The following is an 18726-nucleotide window of genomic DNA, read 5'->3' on the forward strand; positions in this document are numbered from 1 at the left end:
TTAAGTTCCAACACTGAGGATTCCATACAGAAAAAACAACTTGCCATCAGCCCCCCTCTTGTCTTGTTTATATTGAGCAAGATCAGACACCTCTGCTGATCTTAAGTGTGGCAATATGTCATTGAGAGAGTTGATCTCTCCGATAGCTAGGTCTTGAACCATTCTTGGCTTATAAATTAAAACCAACAGTTTGAATTCTACCTGAAAGTTCATTGGAAACCAATATATGTCATGGATCACTGATCTACTGTGCTTCTAATATACAACTCCATTTAATAAGCAAGTCACATAATTTTGTACTAGCTTCAGCCTCTGAAAAATTTAGAGTGTTGCCCTATGCGGAGTGCATTATAGCAATTTAATCTCAAGGTGGCAAAAGTGTAAATAATTGTGGCAAAGTTTCCATTTGGGAGAGTAGGTTGCAGATGGTGAAAAAGCACTCTGGGCATGGGTGCTATCCAGGAAACCAGGAGTAGCACATGATCTAACTGCGTGTCCACATTGAACTCAGTTTTACAAAGTCTTCTGGCTCCTTACCCTATTTGCCAACTTTATGTCAGTCTTGTTTGGGTTGCATTACAGTTGGCTAGTTTTTATCCCAGCCCCAAGCTGGCACTGAATAACTTGTTCTGCAGCCCTGACTGGGTCAGATATTATAGAAATGTAGACCTGGAGAATCATAGGCATGCTAAATGCATTATAAGCCATGTCCCTTCACTAACTTTCCCAGCAATATCATACATACAGTATGTTGAACAAGAGGATGATATAGCTCCATGTACCACTTTAGAAGAGAGAACCTTCTGGACAGAGGAACAATTGTTCACAACAATCCTTTGGGCTCTCTCAGAAAGAGGGGGATGAAGTCACTCAAGCATTTTCATTCACTACTGCAGCTGTCTGCAAAAGAGTCAACCAAATGACATGGTGGGTTGTATCAAAGTCTTCTGACAGATTTAAAGAATAGGCATAGACGCTTTATCGTTGTCCATTGTTAAAAGGAGACAATAATATGGCCCAAAGTTAAATTTGAGAAATACAAAAGCAGAGCGAGGAGAGAAATGTAGTGTAGATATGTTTTCAGATGAGTTTTCAGATGAGAAATATGAAAATAGTTGAAAGTTGAATAGTAATAAGGTTAGATGGCACAAGAAAGCAGTTCCAGATAACAGGAAATGAAGAAGTGAAGGACTTGCACTAATAGTGGCTACATTGAATGAAGGGAAAGAGACGCCAATGTTAAATGAACACAGAGGATGAATGAAATTAAAGAGATACACGAGGTTTGAGGACTTATTTTCATTTCATTGAATGAATCTCATAATATTCTGGTTTTGTTTTAATAGTGAACGAGATGCATTTGAACATGAATTGTCAGAGCTCAGAAGAAAATATGAAATATTAGAAGTGTCGCACAAAGCACAAGCCAAAGAAAGAAATGACTTATCAAAAGAGGTAAACTTGTAGCTCTTTGAGTGATTGTCTGCATGGATTCTATTCCTGGTGTGTGAAGTAAGATTATTTTTAAAAGCAGTGTCCATTGGAGCCATTCCTGCACACTACGTACCTTTATGCTCTCCCACCTGAGGACATAAGGGGTGAAGTGGGCCCAAACGCTCCTCAGTTCCTACCTGTTACAGCCAGTGGCAGTGAAATGGAACCCCATGCAGTGTCCATTTAATCAGTGACATTTTCCTTAGCCTTGTGCATATTATTTAGTATAGTTACCATTGCTAGTATTTTTAATATAATTTTTTTCTTTTTTATTCTCCTGGCAAATAGATAAAGGTATAATTAAGTTTCAGTTAGCCTAGAAATCTCACCCACCCCTTTGTATAGGGGATGCTAGCATTATAGTAGAAGCTATGTCACTGGGGTTTAAGACATGTTTTTCATGTGATTCTGTGCTGTCTTTTAACAACAGACGCTCCCAGTGCTCACTCTGTCTTGGAGGAGGACACGTCCTTGAGTAATGTTCTATCTCGTTCATTCTCCAAATACACTCAGAGCGAGGGAGGTGTGTCTGGAAATATTTTTGCTGTGGCAATTAATGCAAGCATCCTCATATACTGAGCAGAGCTACAGCCAGGCCTTTAAATGTTAGATCTGCCTCTCTCTGTTAAGGTCCCATTGAGCCATGATTCCACTACTAGCACCCAAGCTACATTCAGAGGCCTCGTTTGGACCACTGCGTCGGCATCAATGTCTGGTAGGGGCAGAAAGGAGCACTGTTTCAAAGATGAGCCCACATTCAGGTCACCATCCCTGGTGCATGACAGACTGAGACAGAAGTATCACCATCTTCCAAGTCAGCACATACAATACCCTCTGAATAAGTAGAGCATGCTAACCTGGGTACCTGGAACCTTGTCACAGAATGGTTCTGTGAAAATAGCCACAGCACCTTTCATTTGATTCTGACTACCTTTGTGGTACCCACTACCTTGGCACGGACTGTCTTTGCATCTAAGCCATTCACGGTAGAGGTCCAAATACCATAGTCACTTTTCCTGGAAAGAGTAAGGCTGGCAACAGCCAAACTACCAACTTCAGAATCAACTCAGAGGAGATATACTTGTTCTCCACTGCTATATCTTTTCACTCCAAAGAGGCTTGCCCTGCACATTAATGATGGTCTACTGGAGCCTACAAAAGACTGTCTTGCACAAACCTACATTCATCTTGGCCACATCAAAAAAAGAACTAAGGAGATATCAGGTCTCTGCTAAGGGATTTGACTGTTTATTTTTGTTTGCATCTGACACTGGGTTCTTTTGTAGTGGCAGCAGTTCAGGAAAGATCAAAACATTGGGGACCTCATAAATTCACACTGAGGAAAAAAAACACGCAGAGAAGTGGGATCTCTTTAGCTAGTGAATACACTCTTCAGATAAGGATAGCTAATTCTCAGGCCTTCCTTTCTTAATATCATTTTATAAACTGAACCATGTTGTCTCAATTTAAGAACACCAGAAGGAGATTCCTTCTGCCATGACAGATTTAGTTTATTTTCTGCAAATCACTACAGCCTATGCTGGATGCATTTAAAACTGCATTGTACACATTGGCCACTGCAGTAGTCATGAGGAAGTTTGCCCTCAGTCCTTGGGGATCCTCTGGGACAGAAAACAACAGGTAACATATGAGGATAACAACTTGTTTAGCAATGGAACGGGATAAATTATGACTCCTCTGTCATATATTGTGTCACATGACCAGAATGTGAACAGTCAGTCCTAGTGGTTGTAGTGGGAGTCGGTAGCCAGGAATTGGAGCCTGGAGTCAGAACCAGGTTAACTAATGTGAGGCAAGGCTGAGAATAAACAGGCACAGGAGCTATCACAGCCATGGATGAATGCTTTGAGCAGCTGCTGAACAACTGCTGCTGCTAGGCTTCTGACTCTTCCAGCCAAACAGTCAAGCATCCTTCTAATGACCAACTGTACTCGTTAGGTTGCTCAGAGACTGGTGCAGGCTCTGATTTCTGACTCTATCCTTCGCTCCACTTGAGGGTGCTTCCTAGGGGCCTCAGTACTTGGGTTCTCAGGGGTACTTCTGATAGAACTCTTGTAATAAGTCCAAGGTGTGGGTATTCTCTACTGGTTCCCAGACCGCTCATCCAATTCATAGCCTTCCCCATTCACCACATACTGGAGCCTTCCCCTAAGTCACCGACAGTGGATTTGGTGGACCAAGTATTCCTCCTATCCATGGAATGGTATGTGGGGCGAGGGATAGAGTTGGTTACAGAGGTTTGGGTATGGGTTCTCCTTGTAGGGCTTTAAAACTAAGATGTAAAAGATGGGGTGGATCTTCAGGGACTCAAGCAGCTGTTACCTGAAAGCCACTGGGTCACCCATTCTACAATCTTGAAAGTGCCCAAGCATTGGTAGTCTAGTTTGACAGGTGGGTGGCTTGATATAAAGTTCTGGGCAGAGAGCCACACCTTGTCCCATATGGCCAGATTGGTCTTGGTCTGCTTGGTGTTTTGTAGGCTTCTTTGGCAGACTGCAGATGTTACTTGAGCTCCCGATGCACCTAATGCAGGTTAAGGGTGAATCCACAGTGGCCGGTACTGGGGAACTTATGTGCAAGTATGGGTGGAAGAGGGGTAAAAGCCATAGTTTGCAAAGTATGAGCAATGTTGAGGCATGGATAGCATTGTTATATGTGAATTTGGTGTGGCACAGCAGGGGAAACCAGTCATCCTGATGGTAATTTAAAAAGCAGTGAAGATACTGCTCCAAGATTTGATTGACCCTCTCTGTTTGCCCAGTAGTCTTCGGGTGATGGGCAGATGAGAGAGACTGAATGCCAAAGAGTCTGAGAAATTCTGCCAGAATCAGGAGATTCTCCTCTGATAAAATATCATGGGTTACCCAAGGGCAGTGGGACAAATTTATCAGGAAGAGCCAAGCTGTCTCCCATGCTGTAGGAACATGGGATACAGTGTGACATCTGTGTTAAGAGGTTGAGCTTCCAGGGTTGGTAGCTAGTTATAAATTAAAGCTAATCTGAGCAGGAAATTAAGCCACCTTAAATGTGAAATGAAAGTTCAATTTTTAGAGTCCCTTCTTAAAGTAGAACTGCATTTCAAGTTTGAAAGTCCATATTAAGCTTAAATGTGAAATGAGTATTTTAAATTTGGGCAAGTTTAAAAGGGAAAAAGTAATGTTTACTTTTTATAATGGAAATGTGTGTATATGTGATTAAATCTAAAAAAAAAATAACTTCAAATTCAAGATAGAATGTCTTATGTCAGTCCTATTTTTCTTTATAGGTTGCAACTTTACAGCAGTCTGTTAATTTACTGCAAAAGGATAAGGATTATCTTAATCGTCAGAACATGGAGCTCAGTGTTCGCTGTGCCCATGAAGAAGATCGCCTTGAAAGACTTCAGATTCAGTTGGAGGATGCCAAAAAAACTAGAGAGGAAATGTATGAAAAATATGTCACATCCAGGCAAGTTCTGATATTCTTCCGTCTTTATAAAGCAGACAAATGAAACTAATTTTTCTCTGAAATAATTTATTAAATGAATTCTATTATAATGTATATGGTCAGTTTCAGAGGAATTTGTCAAGATCTTTGTGCTGAAATCAGAATTTAATTTAGTATCTTCATTTTCCATTGTAATACATTAGAAAAAATGCATTAACAAATTAAGATTAAGACAAACCTGTAGAAGTAATCCTTCCTTGTGGGTTTCTTTATAGCAACTATTCTCTTACCTGTGTACAGAGGATTTACTCTGAAAATGCCAGTTAATGTAAAAATAAATTGGGCATGTAAATTGGTACCACCCTGCCCAAATGACTTCAAACTAAAACTATGTTTTTCATACTGAAGGGTTTTTTTATCTGTTTATTTAGGAAGTTCTAACAGGTTTGTAAAGTGATGCCAAGTAAATATCAAAAACAAACAATAATCATTACAACAGTGAGCTTTTGTTTAGAGCCGGGGTTCCCAAACTTGGTTTGCGGCTTGTTCAGGGTAAGCCCCTGGCGGGCCGTGAGACATTTTGTTTACCTGAGCGTCCACAGATACAGCCACTCGCAGCTCCCAGTGGCTGCAGTTCGCTGTTCCCAGTCAATGGGAGCTGCGGGAAGTGGTGGTCTGGCCTATGCCGCTTACTGCAGCTCCCATTCGCCGGGAACGGTAAACCGCAGCCACTGGGATCTGCAAGCTGCCGTACCTGTGGATGCTCAGGTAAACAAAGTGTGTCACGGCCTGCCAGGGGCTTACCCTGAACAAGCCGCAAACCAAGTTTGGGAACCCCTGGTTTAGAGGTACCACAAAGTAATATAGTCATCAGATCTCTCTATTTAACATGGTGTTACCATACGACAGAGCAAGCATCATGACAATATTCATGACACACAATTTCTAGTGATGAATGGGAAATTGAGAGAAATCTCTGATCAGACTTTTAATAGATCAGGCATGTCTATCAAATGTTAATAATAAAGATTAGACAAGTTTGTTGTTTTTTGCTGGTGAATGTACTTTGAGTATTGAGTACATGGTATTCCAAATTTATGAGTATGTATTTGTCCTCTGTTTCTGGGTATGTAACAGGTACCTTAATTTTAGTTTGAAAAAATTTGTATTACAAAGTATAACTTGTCCTACTACTTCCAAAATTTCGATTTAAAAACTAACCTTTTTTGTTTTAAGAGCACAAAACCAAAAAGAGTGAGAGTTAGGCAATTTTTCTTAATACAAGTTGCTTAAAATGAGCAAATTTTAGAGCTGAGATGAGGTGAACTGGTAGACTTTGTGCAGTTGCATATTCAGTTCTTTCATTCTCTATGCTTGCTTGTAAGCAGTGATGCCTATTTGCTTTTATAGGCACAAAACTAAAAGAATATAAACAAAGGAACAGACGGTTCTTTCATAGTAGCAATGTGACTTAAATAAGTGGCTGTGAAGCAGAAACAGTTTTGAAAATGTACATAAAATTAATTTAGGGCCAAATTATACCCTTTGACACCTCAGAAAGAAGCTGGAACAGGGAGGTGGGCACTCCAGAAAGGTTGCAGTTACCTTGAAATGCTCCCTGTAGGTGGGACAGCTTTGAGGGTGAACGTGGCCCTCCTAAACCTACAGATCAAGGGGGTGGGAATCTATGCTCCCGTTCCCTTTTTTAACTGGTAGCGTGACTCCTGTAAAATCCATACAACTGATAGGCTACGAGCATCTCTACAAAATCCTCATCACAGAAATGGGAGACAGGCCTGGATCTTGAGCTGCTGCTGGTTTAGGCAGCAGCAATTTATGTGCAGATATCCACTACTAGGGAGAGGAGAGCGACTTTTCTCCTTCCTTACATCAAAACTTAAGACTTCTAACCCTACAGAACTTCAGAGAATGCCCTCTTATATTATCATCTATCCTCCTCCCCCCTTTCAGAATCAAGAGTTCTGCTGCCTTCAGCTTTGGAAAATAGAGTACAGACTGTGACGGGTTGTATCATAGAAACCCCCTTGGGACTGCCAACTGATGTGCTGAGACCATCTCTGAGCCCATTTTCCCTGGCAGCTTGGGATTTCAGAACCCTGCCTGGTTGTGCCAGACACGCTTGCCTGCTACAAACACAAACTTGAACTCCGTCCCTCAAAAGCTGCAGGCTAAACTGAAAACCGCTTAAGAAGTGTTCCTGTCTCCAGCACTCAGATGCCCAGCTCCCAATGGGGTCCAAAACCCAAATAAATCCGTTTTACCCTGTATAAAGCATATATAGGGTAAACTCAAATTGTTTGCCCTCTATAGCACTAATAGAGACATATGCACAGCTGTTTGCCCCCCCCCCCCAGTATTAATACATAGTCTGGGTTAATTAATAAGTAAAAAGTGATTTTATTAAATACAAAAAGTAGGATTTAAGTTGTTCCAAGTGATAACAGACAGAACAAAGTGAATTACCAAGCAAAATAAAATAAAACACGCAAGTCTAAGCCTAATATAGTAAGAAAACTGAATACAGATAAAATCTCACCCTCAGAGATGTTTCAATAAGCTTCTATCACAGACTGGACGCCTTCCTAGACTGGGCACAATTCTTTCTCCTTGTACAACTCTTGTTCCAGGTCAGGTGGTAAGTAGGAGATTTCTCATGACTGCAGCCCCCTTTGTTCTGTTCCACCCCTTTAGATATATTTTGCACAAGGCGGGTATCCTTTGTCTCTGTCTGGGTTCCCATCCCTCCCTCTAAATGGAAAAGCCCCAGGTTAAAGATGGATTCGCGTTCAGCTGACATGATCACATGTCACTGTAAGACTTCATTATGCACTTGCCAGCACACAGGTATACAGGAAGACTTACCAGTAAACAGAGCCCTCTACAGTCCTGGTTAATGGGAGCCATTAAGATTCCAAACCACCATTAATGGCCCACACTTTGCATAATTACAATAGGCCCTCAGAGTTATATTTCATATTTCTAGTTTCAGATACAAAAGTGATACATTGATACAAATAAGATGACCACACTCAGTAGATTATAAGCTTTGTAATACCTTACAAGAGACCTTTTGTAGGAAGCATATTCCAGTTACATTATATTCGCAGTCATTAGCATATTTTCATACAATCGTATAGAGTGCAACATCACACAGACCTTAATATTTAGAGTATTTTGGCAGATTTAGTCTTTGTTCAGTAAGAGTAACCCTATTTTTGTATTCTAATGGAACTGTGCTTTATAAATATACATGCAAAACAATCAGCCAATAGAGCCCCTCCTATTTTTTTGTTTTAATTAGGTCATTAACGCTCTGCAACCTAAGATTTTCCCACTGAAATGAATTCCTTTTTAGGAGTGCTTTGAGATGTATGAATGAGAAGTGTTATGTAAATGACATGTTTTGTTGTTTATATCCTAAATATTTCTGAAAGTCCTGAAGACTGTTTTAAAAACTGAAAAAAACATATCAGGCACCACTTATGCAGAGTGAAACATGTTAGCTTAATATATCACGTACATCAAGGGAAGAAGGAGGATCCTGGGAACTACAGGCCAGTAAGCCTCACTTCAGTCCCCGGAAAAATCATGGAGCAGGTCCTCAAAGAATCAATCCTGATTAGGGGTCTGGAACACATGAGTTATGAGGAGAGGCTGAGGGAACTGGGATTGTTTAGTCTGCAGAAGAGAAGAATGAGGGGGGATTTGATAGCTGCTTTCAACTACCTGAGAGGTAGTTCCAGGGAGGATGGTTCTAGACTATTCTCAGTGGTGGAAGAGGACAGGACAAGGAGTAATGGTCTCAAGTTGCAGTGAGGGAGGTTTAGGTTGGATATTAGGAAAAACTTTTTCACTAGGAGGGTGGTGAAACACTGGAATGCGTTGCCTAGGGAGGTGGTGGAATCTCCTTCCTTAGAAGTTTTTAAGGTCAGGCTTGACAAAGCCCTGTCTGGGATGATTTAATTGGGTATGGGTCCTGCTTTTGAGCAGGGGGTTGGACTAGATGACCTCCTGAGGTCCCTCCCAACCCTGATATTCTATGATTTTAGAAGTAAGCAAAAGAGGACATAGCATAGAGGTGTAATTTGTGGATTAATTAACGTCTATGTTTCATATATGATGTTTGGGTGACCTAGCTCTGAGGGTAGCCACTAGAAATAAGCTGCTCATACAGTCATACCCATAGTGGTAGGTTGTTTTGAATGCTTATCGCTTTTAAATCTGCACTGGTATATTAGAAGTTCAAATGAAAAATCCTCCTTAGATTGACTGGATAATCTCCATATACATCATGCTATACTATGGAACATCACCTGCCCAAACATGTTTTTTTAATCAGGGTCACAACCACACATATATTGGATATCCTGGCACCTAGATTCTAAAGACAATAATTTTCAAAAGCACTCGGCATCTACAGTTCTTCAAGTGTTTACCCGTATGTGTTCCACACTTGGTGCACTCGAGCTCAGAATCTTTTTGCCAGCAGCGTTTGTTGGGGCTGCACTTGCGCACAGAGCACCCATGTGCCCCATCTTCTGAGGGCATAAAGGGCTGACTGCTGCCAGCCATCCTTCAGTTCCTTTCTAACATCTGTATCTGTGATATGAAACTGCAAGTAGCATCTCTATCTCTTACACACTTGCGTACCTAAAACAAAGGTTATTGTATATAGTTATTGTTTGTTGAATTTTTCGTAGTTAGTATAGGTGTACTGGGTTTCCCCTAGGGTAATTTTTTTCTCTAGGTGTTTGGTTGGTTCGTTGGGGTTTTTTTGGTTACCTGGTACCAGGTTTCAGCACCTTATGGCTGAGCAAAAATCTCCAGGATTTAAATATTGAGGCTACTGTGCTCCTTGATGATAATCATTGTGGTTGTTTGTTTTGCTTTGGTGAGAGGTACATCCTGGAGAAATGTTCAATTTTTCATTTATTTTCTTAATGGACACAAGGCAAGAGAGGCTTACCTGAAACTTTTTTTCTTTTGGACAAATCCCTGAGTCTTGGTTCTGATTAGGATAAACAAGATACATCCAGATCTGTGCAGTCTTCCTCCAGAAGTGCCCCAATGAACATTGGCTTTGTGGCTGGTTCCCAGTCTCCTGCTTTTCCAAACCATTCCTCAGCTGTTCATGCTCTCAAGTCCACATCATCAGCTGATGGGACATCGCTCTTCTAAGAAGCACAAGCAGAGGTCACAGTCTGAGGAACCTAGTAAGAAGAATGGGCAGAGGTTGCTTCACTTAGCCTCAGCTTATGCTAGCACAAAGCCTGGCACCCGAAAAGACCCCTGTCTCCATACTTTGGTACCTACTAAAAAGTAGTATCATGCTGCCTGCAGGCTTCAGCCCAGCGTTGTGGCTCTTTGTACCAGTATCTACTCTATCAGTACAAACACCATCAGCGCCAACTATTCCAGTGCCGACTGTTGCTCATGGTTTTGAGACTTACTGTACTGGGAGACCTAATGGTATCCACCCTCCCTGAGTCACTGATTTTATGTTCTGTAGATACAACCAGTGGCACCAACCACCACCATATCCTCTGTATCGGGTACATATTTGGTGCCAGCAAAGGATCTATTCAGATCATGCCCTGAGACTCCTGCCAAGTCTTCTCCACCATTGGAAGAATAGTATTCCTTTCCCTCATAGGCTTTAGACTATAGCAGGAAGGGGTCACTTCCTTTCTGTATTAATTTTGTTGGAATATATAGACCTAAAGAGTCAAACATGACCCTGAACCTGTGCAACATTAAATGGTTTTTAAAAAGGTCGGGAATTTGTATACAGAGACCTCAGCTTTCTTAGTACTTTCTCAAACACCTGTTAAAAATCTTTTTAATAAAAGGGTTATGGTTACAGGGAAAAAGAAAAACAGTTAAAGCATTTGAAATGTCAAGTATTAAGTAATGTTTTCATGTTAGCCATATCTCAGTGTTCCCCTTCCCTTTGGTGGAAAAGAGTTTTAAGAAGGAAAAGCTCCTTGTTTGACAGTCTTTTTTAGATGGTATTAAAACTGGTAATAACTGTCCTTTTGGGGAAAAGAGAGGTCAATTGAGATGGGCTGGAGCTGTCATTGCTGCTGTGGTTAAAGTCTGATCCCGCTTCCAAGAAGCCAAGAAAGGCAAATACACACAAAAGCAGAGAGAAAAGAACAGCAAAGACGGAAAAAAAAAATGCAGCTTCTGTCTCAGGTGTTGACTCTTACTTGCAGTCTCACTTCTGGAACAGCACAAACACAGCACATAGTTTTATCAGCCACTCTGATAGGCTTGGCAAACTTGTACCAGCATTGGGCTGTTTAAGGCATTTCATTTAGCAGCTTTTCTAGTCAGAAGCTTACAGCATTGTTGTGAAACATACAGTCTTGGCAGGATAAGCTAGACTCTTATTAGATGGAAGGAAAAAGGAGAGGGATAGGAAAAAGAAAAAAATAAGGTGGGAAAGAAAAAGGACACATGGGAGAGGCGACAGGGACTAAAATCTTACCAGTTATGTCTAAATTCCAACCACCACCTGAAATGTATTGTTGTCAGCTGGTCCCTCTCTCATGCTGAATCTAGTCAGGACATCATTCAAGATCAGGAAAACAAAGGCACAATAGTGTTAAATTGGGTGCCAGGAGAGGATGGAGGTGGCAACCATGATGGTGAAGCTGGCTCCTTCCCCTTCTTTCAGTCAGCAGTTGTTGTGCTCACTTCCATCCTTCCATATTTCCCCCTTCCCCAAGTCTCTTTTTGTTAAAGGGCCACAAAAGGGAATGATGGGTGACATAGCCCATCCTGTCCTTATTTTTTCACCAGTTAGGCCTAATTTCCAACACACCAATTCTGTTTAATTTGATTTCTGGTCCAACACTTCTCTCGTTTACCAGGCATGATCTTAATGCAGGCTTTGAGATATATCAATAGGCCTTTTTATTTGGACTAGTTTTATTTGGACTAGTTTTATTTGGACTGTCTCCCTTTTACACCTTTTCCCATCAGCTTTTATTTTTACAGGTTATTCTTCAAGCAGTTGCACATGTCCATTCCGCCTCAGGTGCGTGTGTACTCTGTGTATTGTTGTCAGAGATTTTCCCCTCAGCAGTACTCATCAGGGCAGCTCACGTGCAATCTGCTGCCTCGCACTACTATCTGGTAGTATAAAGGGCAGAGCTGCCCTGACGCCCTGCCAGTTCCTTCTTTATGGCCTGTGATGGTTGTTGGAGCTGTCATCTTGCTATTGCAAGTTTTCCCTAGTTATAGTCTTCATGTAGTTGATACTCTTAACAGCTTTAGTAGTTTTAAAAGTTAGAAAAGTAGGTTTTCTTTTAAAAGTGTTCTGAACACTTTGGTTTCCCATTGCTGTGTCCTTGTACTGGTGCTGGGACATGCTTGGTCGCTGGGTTTCCAACCCAGTCACTTCTGCAAAAAGCCGATGTCAGTGAGTGACACACGCTCCATTTGTCTGAAGTGCCTCGGGGAGATTCACATTCAGGATTGGTGCCAAATTTGCCAGGACTTTAAGCCCACAATCAAGAATGCAGGGCAACCAGACTTATGTTTCTGCTGATGGAGGCAGCTCTGTGCCCATCTGTGGAACCTGCCTGCTCAGAGCAGGTACTGAATGCTTTTGCATCAGTGAAAAGTGCTTCTCCAGATCTGGCTGAGCCTCAGGGCTGATTGCCCTCCCCTGTACCAAGGAAGAGGCATTGGAAAGTGAGGTCTAAGGACTCAGAATCCAGGAGGTTGAGAACCCCATGCATCAAAGTCCAACAAGCCTGCAGACGAAGATAGAGGGCACGAGAGGCCAAGGCTTTCTCCAAGGCACTCCTCCTTTCATGCGGGGCCATTAACTCTGGTGCCAGCATCTGCACTGTTGAGACCAGACTGAAGTGGCTACATCTAGTGGATTGCATCAGGACGCTATCCTGATGCCGCCACATAAACCTCCAGGGTTGGTGGCATGTGATCTGTTGAGCAAGTCTTTGTTTTCTCCAGAGTCTTTTTGCCCGGTACTGATAGCTGCTGCTGTTACCTTACCATCAGCTTTGTCCCAGCATGCGGTACCATGGGTGCCTCTGGATACCAATGTGGCCCCTCCCCACCTCCCCAATGCAGCGTTATCCAGAGGGAAGCAGGCCATGATTTCAGTCTTGGCCAAGCTTCACACCTCAGTCCTCCTTACTGACAGGAACAGCCCCCCTTGGTCACAGGAGGTTGATTTGTGTTTGGACTCAAAGGTTTGCACACATCGGTTGCAGCTGAGGCACTTTCCTCACCTTCCTCTTCCACCTCCTGCCACCTTTGGTACTCTCCAGAGGCTCCATCTTGGCCATCAAGCAGGGACCCGTGGCTGAATAGGAGTTGGGCTCCAGACTCATACCGCTGCAGCTGGTTTTGTGTTGTTCCTTGTCATCTCCTGATGAGGCTATAGTACTGGAGGGTTCCTCTCCTTCCCCTGATGATTACAGAGCTCATCAAGACCTTTTAAAGAAGGTAGCTTCTATCCTGAGTATCCAGATGGAGGATGTTCAAGAGAGGTCTCGCAGACTGGTTGACATCTTAGCATCTGTAGGACCGGTTTGAGTGGTGTTTTGAATTAATTAAGTGATCCTGAAGGTCAGGAAGGTGCTATGGTAAAACCCATCTTCCTTCTTCCCATAGCGAAAAGGGCTGAATTAAGATATGTCCCCTCACTGGGGTTTGAACATTTTTACTGTCACCCCTCTCCCGGGTCTCCTGGTGGTTTCAGTTGAAAATGAGGGAGTGTCAGGCTGAGCAGGCATCTACACTAAAAGGGAAAGATTAAAAGAATCTTTATCTCTTTCACAGAAAGCTTTGTTCGACTCTAGGTCTGCGGTTTAAGATTGCTAATGAGCAGGCATTGTTGGGGCATTATGACTTCAGTCTCTGGGACAGCATATTAAATTTTAAAGACCGACTGCCAAGGCAGGAATTTCTCGCACTGGTAAACAAGGATGAATTAGTAGCCAGGACCTCCCCTCAGGTGGGTTTGAATGTTGCCAACTCTGCAGCTAGAGCCATGGTGTCAGTCATTACCATGCACAGGGGTTCGTGACTCCAGGCATTGGGTGTCCCTCAAGAGGTCCAACAGACCATACAGAACCTCCCTTTTGAGGGGCCATCACTCTTTGAAAAGGTGGATGACAAGTTACATAGTCTGAGAGACTCTAGGTTGACACTCAGATCTTCGGGCATTTATACAGCTGCTGTAAAGAGAAAGCAGTTTTGACTGCAACAGCCTCACCACTGTCCTGTTTTCATGTCTTGCCACCAGGACCTAGCCAGGGAAAAAAGGCGGCAGAGGTTCTAGAAGATGGCCCCTCCCTCTTTCTTCTGCAATAGCTCCTAGTTTGTCAGTCTGAGAGTTCTAAGCAAACATTTTGAGGTGTTTGTCAAGGACAACATACCAGTCTCCAGAATGCCAACCTCTCCTACCCTTCTCTTTGCCAACTGCCTAAATGCTTGGTCCTGCATCACGGCAGACTAGGGTCTGAAGCATTGTGGAATTCCAATATACCCTTCAATTTATTTCTATCCCCCCTTCTCTGTCCCTTTTCAGATATTGTTCTCATGAGGAGGCTCTCCCTTAGGAGGTGTGATCTCTGCTACGGTTGGGAGCCATAGAGAAAGTTCCTCATTTTCACAGAGGGGAAGGGGTTTTATTCTTAATACTTCCTAATTCCAAAAACAAAGGGAGGTCTTAGACCTATCCTGGACCTGTAAGATCTAAACAGAAACCTAAAGAAAATAGCTTCATATGGTTACTCTGGCTTCCATTATTCCATCTCTGCATCCCGACGACTGGTATGCTGCCCTCAACTTAAAAGAATGGGTATTTTCATATGGCAATACATCCAAGCCCGAAGAAATTCCTCAGGTTTGTGGTCAATCAATGCCCCTACAGTCTGGAGTCCTATCATTTGGCCTGTCGTCAGCCCCACGTGTATTCACAACACATAATGGCAGTGGTGGCGGCTGTCCTCAGAAAATCAGGAATTCAGAGGTTTCCCTATCTTGATGATTGGCTGGTCTGAGGCTCAGGTGCTGTTCAGCATGACTGTCATGCAGTCCACCTTTGATGCACTAGGGTTGCTCATTGATGCAGAAAAGTCAATCCTGTCTCATGTACAAAAGAGAGTTTATAGGAACAGTGTGGACTCTGTGGAAGCCAAGGTCTTCAATTCCCATTTATGATACCAGCATCATCTGGAAAAAGCTTTTTAGACCTGAAGGCCCATCCTACAATGACAATACAAAATTGCCTCAAGCTTCTGAGGCATCGGGCCTCTTTCACTTATATAGTTGAACATGCCAAGCTGTGTCTCAGGGAGCCGTGTGTTTGGACAGCTTCAGTGATTCATCATCCTAGAGACATGGTGGTTTGCACGCCCCCACACACATCTTAGCTTCTCTACACTTGTGGACAAGTGCTTTAAACATATGTGTGCAGGGTTTCATTTGCTTCTCCTCAGCCAACTTTTACCCTAGTTATGGACGCTTCTGCCCTTGATTGGAGCACTCTCCCGGAGTCCTGCAAAACACAAGTCTTATGGTCCGTCCAGGATTTAATTCTGCATACAGCCATCGAGGAATTGTGCACCATCCAATGAGTTTGTCAAGTCTTCCAGCCTCAGATCAAGGGATGAAATCTACTCATATTTTCAGATAATATAGCAACCATGTTCTATGGGTATGTCTACACTACGAAATTAGGTTGAATTTATAGAAGTCGTATTTTTAGAAATTGGTTTTATATTTTCGAGTGTGTGTGTCCCCACAGAAAATGCTCTAAGTACATTAAGTGAATTAACTCGGCGGAGTGCTTCCACAGTACTGAGCTAGAGTCAACTTCCGGAGTGTTGCACTGTGGGTAGCTATCCCACAGTTCCCGCAGTTTCCGCTGCCCATTGGAATTCTGGTTGAGATCCCAATGCCTGATGGGGCTAAAACATTGTCACGGGTGGTTCTGGGTACATATCGTCAGGCCCGCGTTCCCTCCCTCCCTCCGTGAAAGCAAGGGCAGACAATCGTTCCGCGCCTTTTTTCTGAGTGGACGCCATACCAAGGCAAGCATGGAGGCCGCTCAGCTCACTTTGGCAATTAGGAGCACATTAAACACCACACACATTTTCCAGCACATTAAACACCACACACATTTATATGCAGCACCAGAACCTGGCAGAGCGATACCGGGCGAGTAGGTGACGTCAGCGCGGTCGCGTGAGTGATCAGGACATGGACACAGATTTCTCTGAAAGCATGGGCCCTGGCAATGCATGCATCATGGTGCTAATGGGGCAGGTTCATGCTGTGGAACGCCGATTCTGGGCTCGGGAAACAAGCACAGACTGGTGGGACCGCATAGTGTTGCAGGTCTGGGACGATTCCCAGTGGCTGTGAAACTTTCGCATGCGTAAGGGCACTTTCATGGAACTTTGTGACTTGCTTTCCCCTGCCCTGAAGCGCATGAATACCAAGATGAGAGCAGCCCTCACAGTTGAGAAGCGAGTGGCGATAGCCCTGTGGAAGTTTGCAACGCCAGACAGCTACCAGTCAGTTGGGAATCAATTTGGAGTGGGCAAATCTACTGTGGGGGCTGCTGTGATGCAAATAGCCCACGCAATCAAAGATCTGCTGATATCAAGGGTAGTGACCCTGGGAAATGTGCAGGTCATAGTGGATGGCTTTGCTGCAATGGGATTCCCTAACTGTGGTGGGGCCATAGATGGAACCCATATCCCTATCTTGGCACCGGAGCACCAAGCCGGCGAGTACATAAACCGCAAGGGGTACTTTTCAATAGTGCTGCAAGCTCTGGTGGATCACAAGGGACGTTTCACCAACATCAATGTGGGATGGCCGGGAAAGGTACATGATGCTCGCATCTTCAGGAACTCTGGTCTGTTTCAAAAGCTGCAGGAAGGGACTTTATTCCCAGACCAGAAAATAACTGTTGGGGATGTTGAAATGCCTATAGTTATCCTTGGGGACCCAGCCTACCCCTTAATGCCATGGCTCATGAAGCCGTACACAGGCAGCCTGGACAGTAGTCAGGAGCTGTTCAACTACAGGCTGAGCAAGTGCAGAATGGTGGTAGAATGTGCATTTGGACGTTTAAAAGCGCACTGGCGCAGTTTACTGACTCGCTTAGACCTCAGCGAAACCAATATTCCCACTGTTATTACTGCTTGCTGTGTGCTCCACAATATCTGTGAGAGTAAGGGGGAGACGTTTATGGTGGGGTGGGAGGTTGAGGCAAATTGCCTGGCTGCTGGTTACGTGCAGCCAGACACCAGGGCGATTAGAAGAGCACAGGAGGGCGTGGTACACATCAGAGAAGCTTTGAAAACCAGTTCCATGACTGGCCAGACTACGGTGTGAAAGTTCTCTTTGTTTCTCCTTGATGAAACCCCCCGCTCTCTGGTTCACTCTACTTCCCTGTAAGCTAACCACCTCCTCTCCTCCCTTTGATCGCTGCTTGCAGAGGCAATAAAATCATTGTTGCTTCACATTCATGCATTCTTTATTCATTCATCACACAAATAGGGGGATGACTTCCAAGGTAGCCCAACAGGGGTGGTGGAGGAGGGAAGGAAAATGCCACACAGCACTTTAAGCACAGCACTTCAGAAGTTTACAACTTTAAAATTTATTGAATGCCAGCCTTCTCTTTTTTGGGCAATCCTCTGTGGTGGAGAGGCTGGTTGGCCAGTGGCCCCCCCACCGCGTTCTTGGGCATCTGGGTGTGGAGGCTATGGAACTTGGGGAGGAGGGCAGTTGGTTACACAAGGGCTGTAGTGGCAGTCTGTGCTCCAGCTGCCTTTGCTGCAGCTCAACCATACACTGGAGCATACTGGTTTGATCCTCCAGCAGCCTCAGCATTGAATCCTGCCTCCTCTCATCACGCTGCCACCACATTTGAGCTTCAGCCCTGTCTTCAGCCCGCCACTTACTCTCTTCAGCCCGCCACCTCACCTCCCGGTCATTTTGTGCTTTCCTGCACTCTGACATTATTTGTCTCCACACATTCGTCTATGCTCTGTCAGTGTGGGAGGACAGCATGAGCTCAGAGAACATTTCATCACGAGTGCATTTTTTTTCTTTCTAATCTTCACTAGCCTCTGGGAAGGAGAAGATCCTGTGATCATTGAAACACATGCAGCTGGTGGAGAAAAAAAAAGAGACAGCGGTATTTAAAAAGACACATTTTATAAAACAGTGGCTACAGTCTTTCAGGGTAAACCTTGCTGTTAACATTACATACATAGCACATGTGCTTTCATTACAAGGTCGCATTTTGCCTCCCCCCACCGCGTGGCTACCCCCTCAACCCTGCCCCCTCCCCGTGGCTATCAGCGGGGAACATTTCTGTTCAGCCGCAGGCAAACAGCCCAGCAGGAACGGGCTCCTCTGAGTGTCCCCTGAAGAAAAGCACCCTATTTCAACCAGGTGACCATGAATGATATCTCGCTCTCCTAAGGATAACACAAAGAGATAAAGAATGGATGTTGTCTGAACGCCAGCAAACATACACTGCAATGCTTTGTTGTACAATGATTCCCGAGTACATGTTACTGGCCTGGAGTGGTAAAGTGTCCTACCATGAAGGACGCAATAAGGCTGCCCTCCCCAGAAATTTTTTGCAAAGGCTTTGGGAGTACATCCAGGAGAGCCGCGAATGCCAGGGCAAATTAATCCTTTCACATGCTTGCTTTTAAACCATGTATAGTATTTTAAAAGGTACACTCACCGGAG

At 43.8% G+C, this 18726-nt stretch overlaps 1 protein-coding gene across 4 annotated transcripts in view; it reads left to right on the plus strand.

Annotated features, from left to right (window-relative positions):
- Positions 1-18726, plus strand: part of PIBF1 (progesterone immunomodulatory binding factor 1) — a 169694-nt gene that overhangs the window by 17538 nt on the left and 133430 nt on the right. For all 4 annotated transcript variants that reach the window (XM_084645951.1, XM_084645949.1, XM_084645950.1 and 1 more), the window contains 2 exons: positions 1347-1455; positions 4781-4962. In XM_084645951.1, coding sequence (XP_084502077.1) covers positions 1347-1455; positions 4781-4962 — 291 coding nt within the window. The remainder of the gene's footprint in view (positions 1-1346; positions 1456-4780; positions 4963-18726) is intronic.

This window comes from Lepidochelys olivacea (genome assembly GCF_965140295.1).
Source record: "Lepidochelys olivacea isolate rLepOli2 genome assembly, chromosome: 1".
In the NCBI taxonomy this organism is placed as follows: domain Eukaryota; kingdom Metazoa; phylum Chordata; order Testudines; family Cheloniidae; genus Lepidochelys; species Lepidochelys olivacea.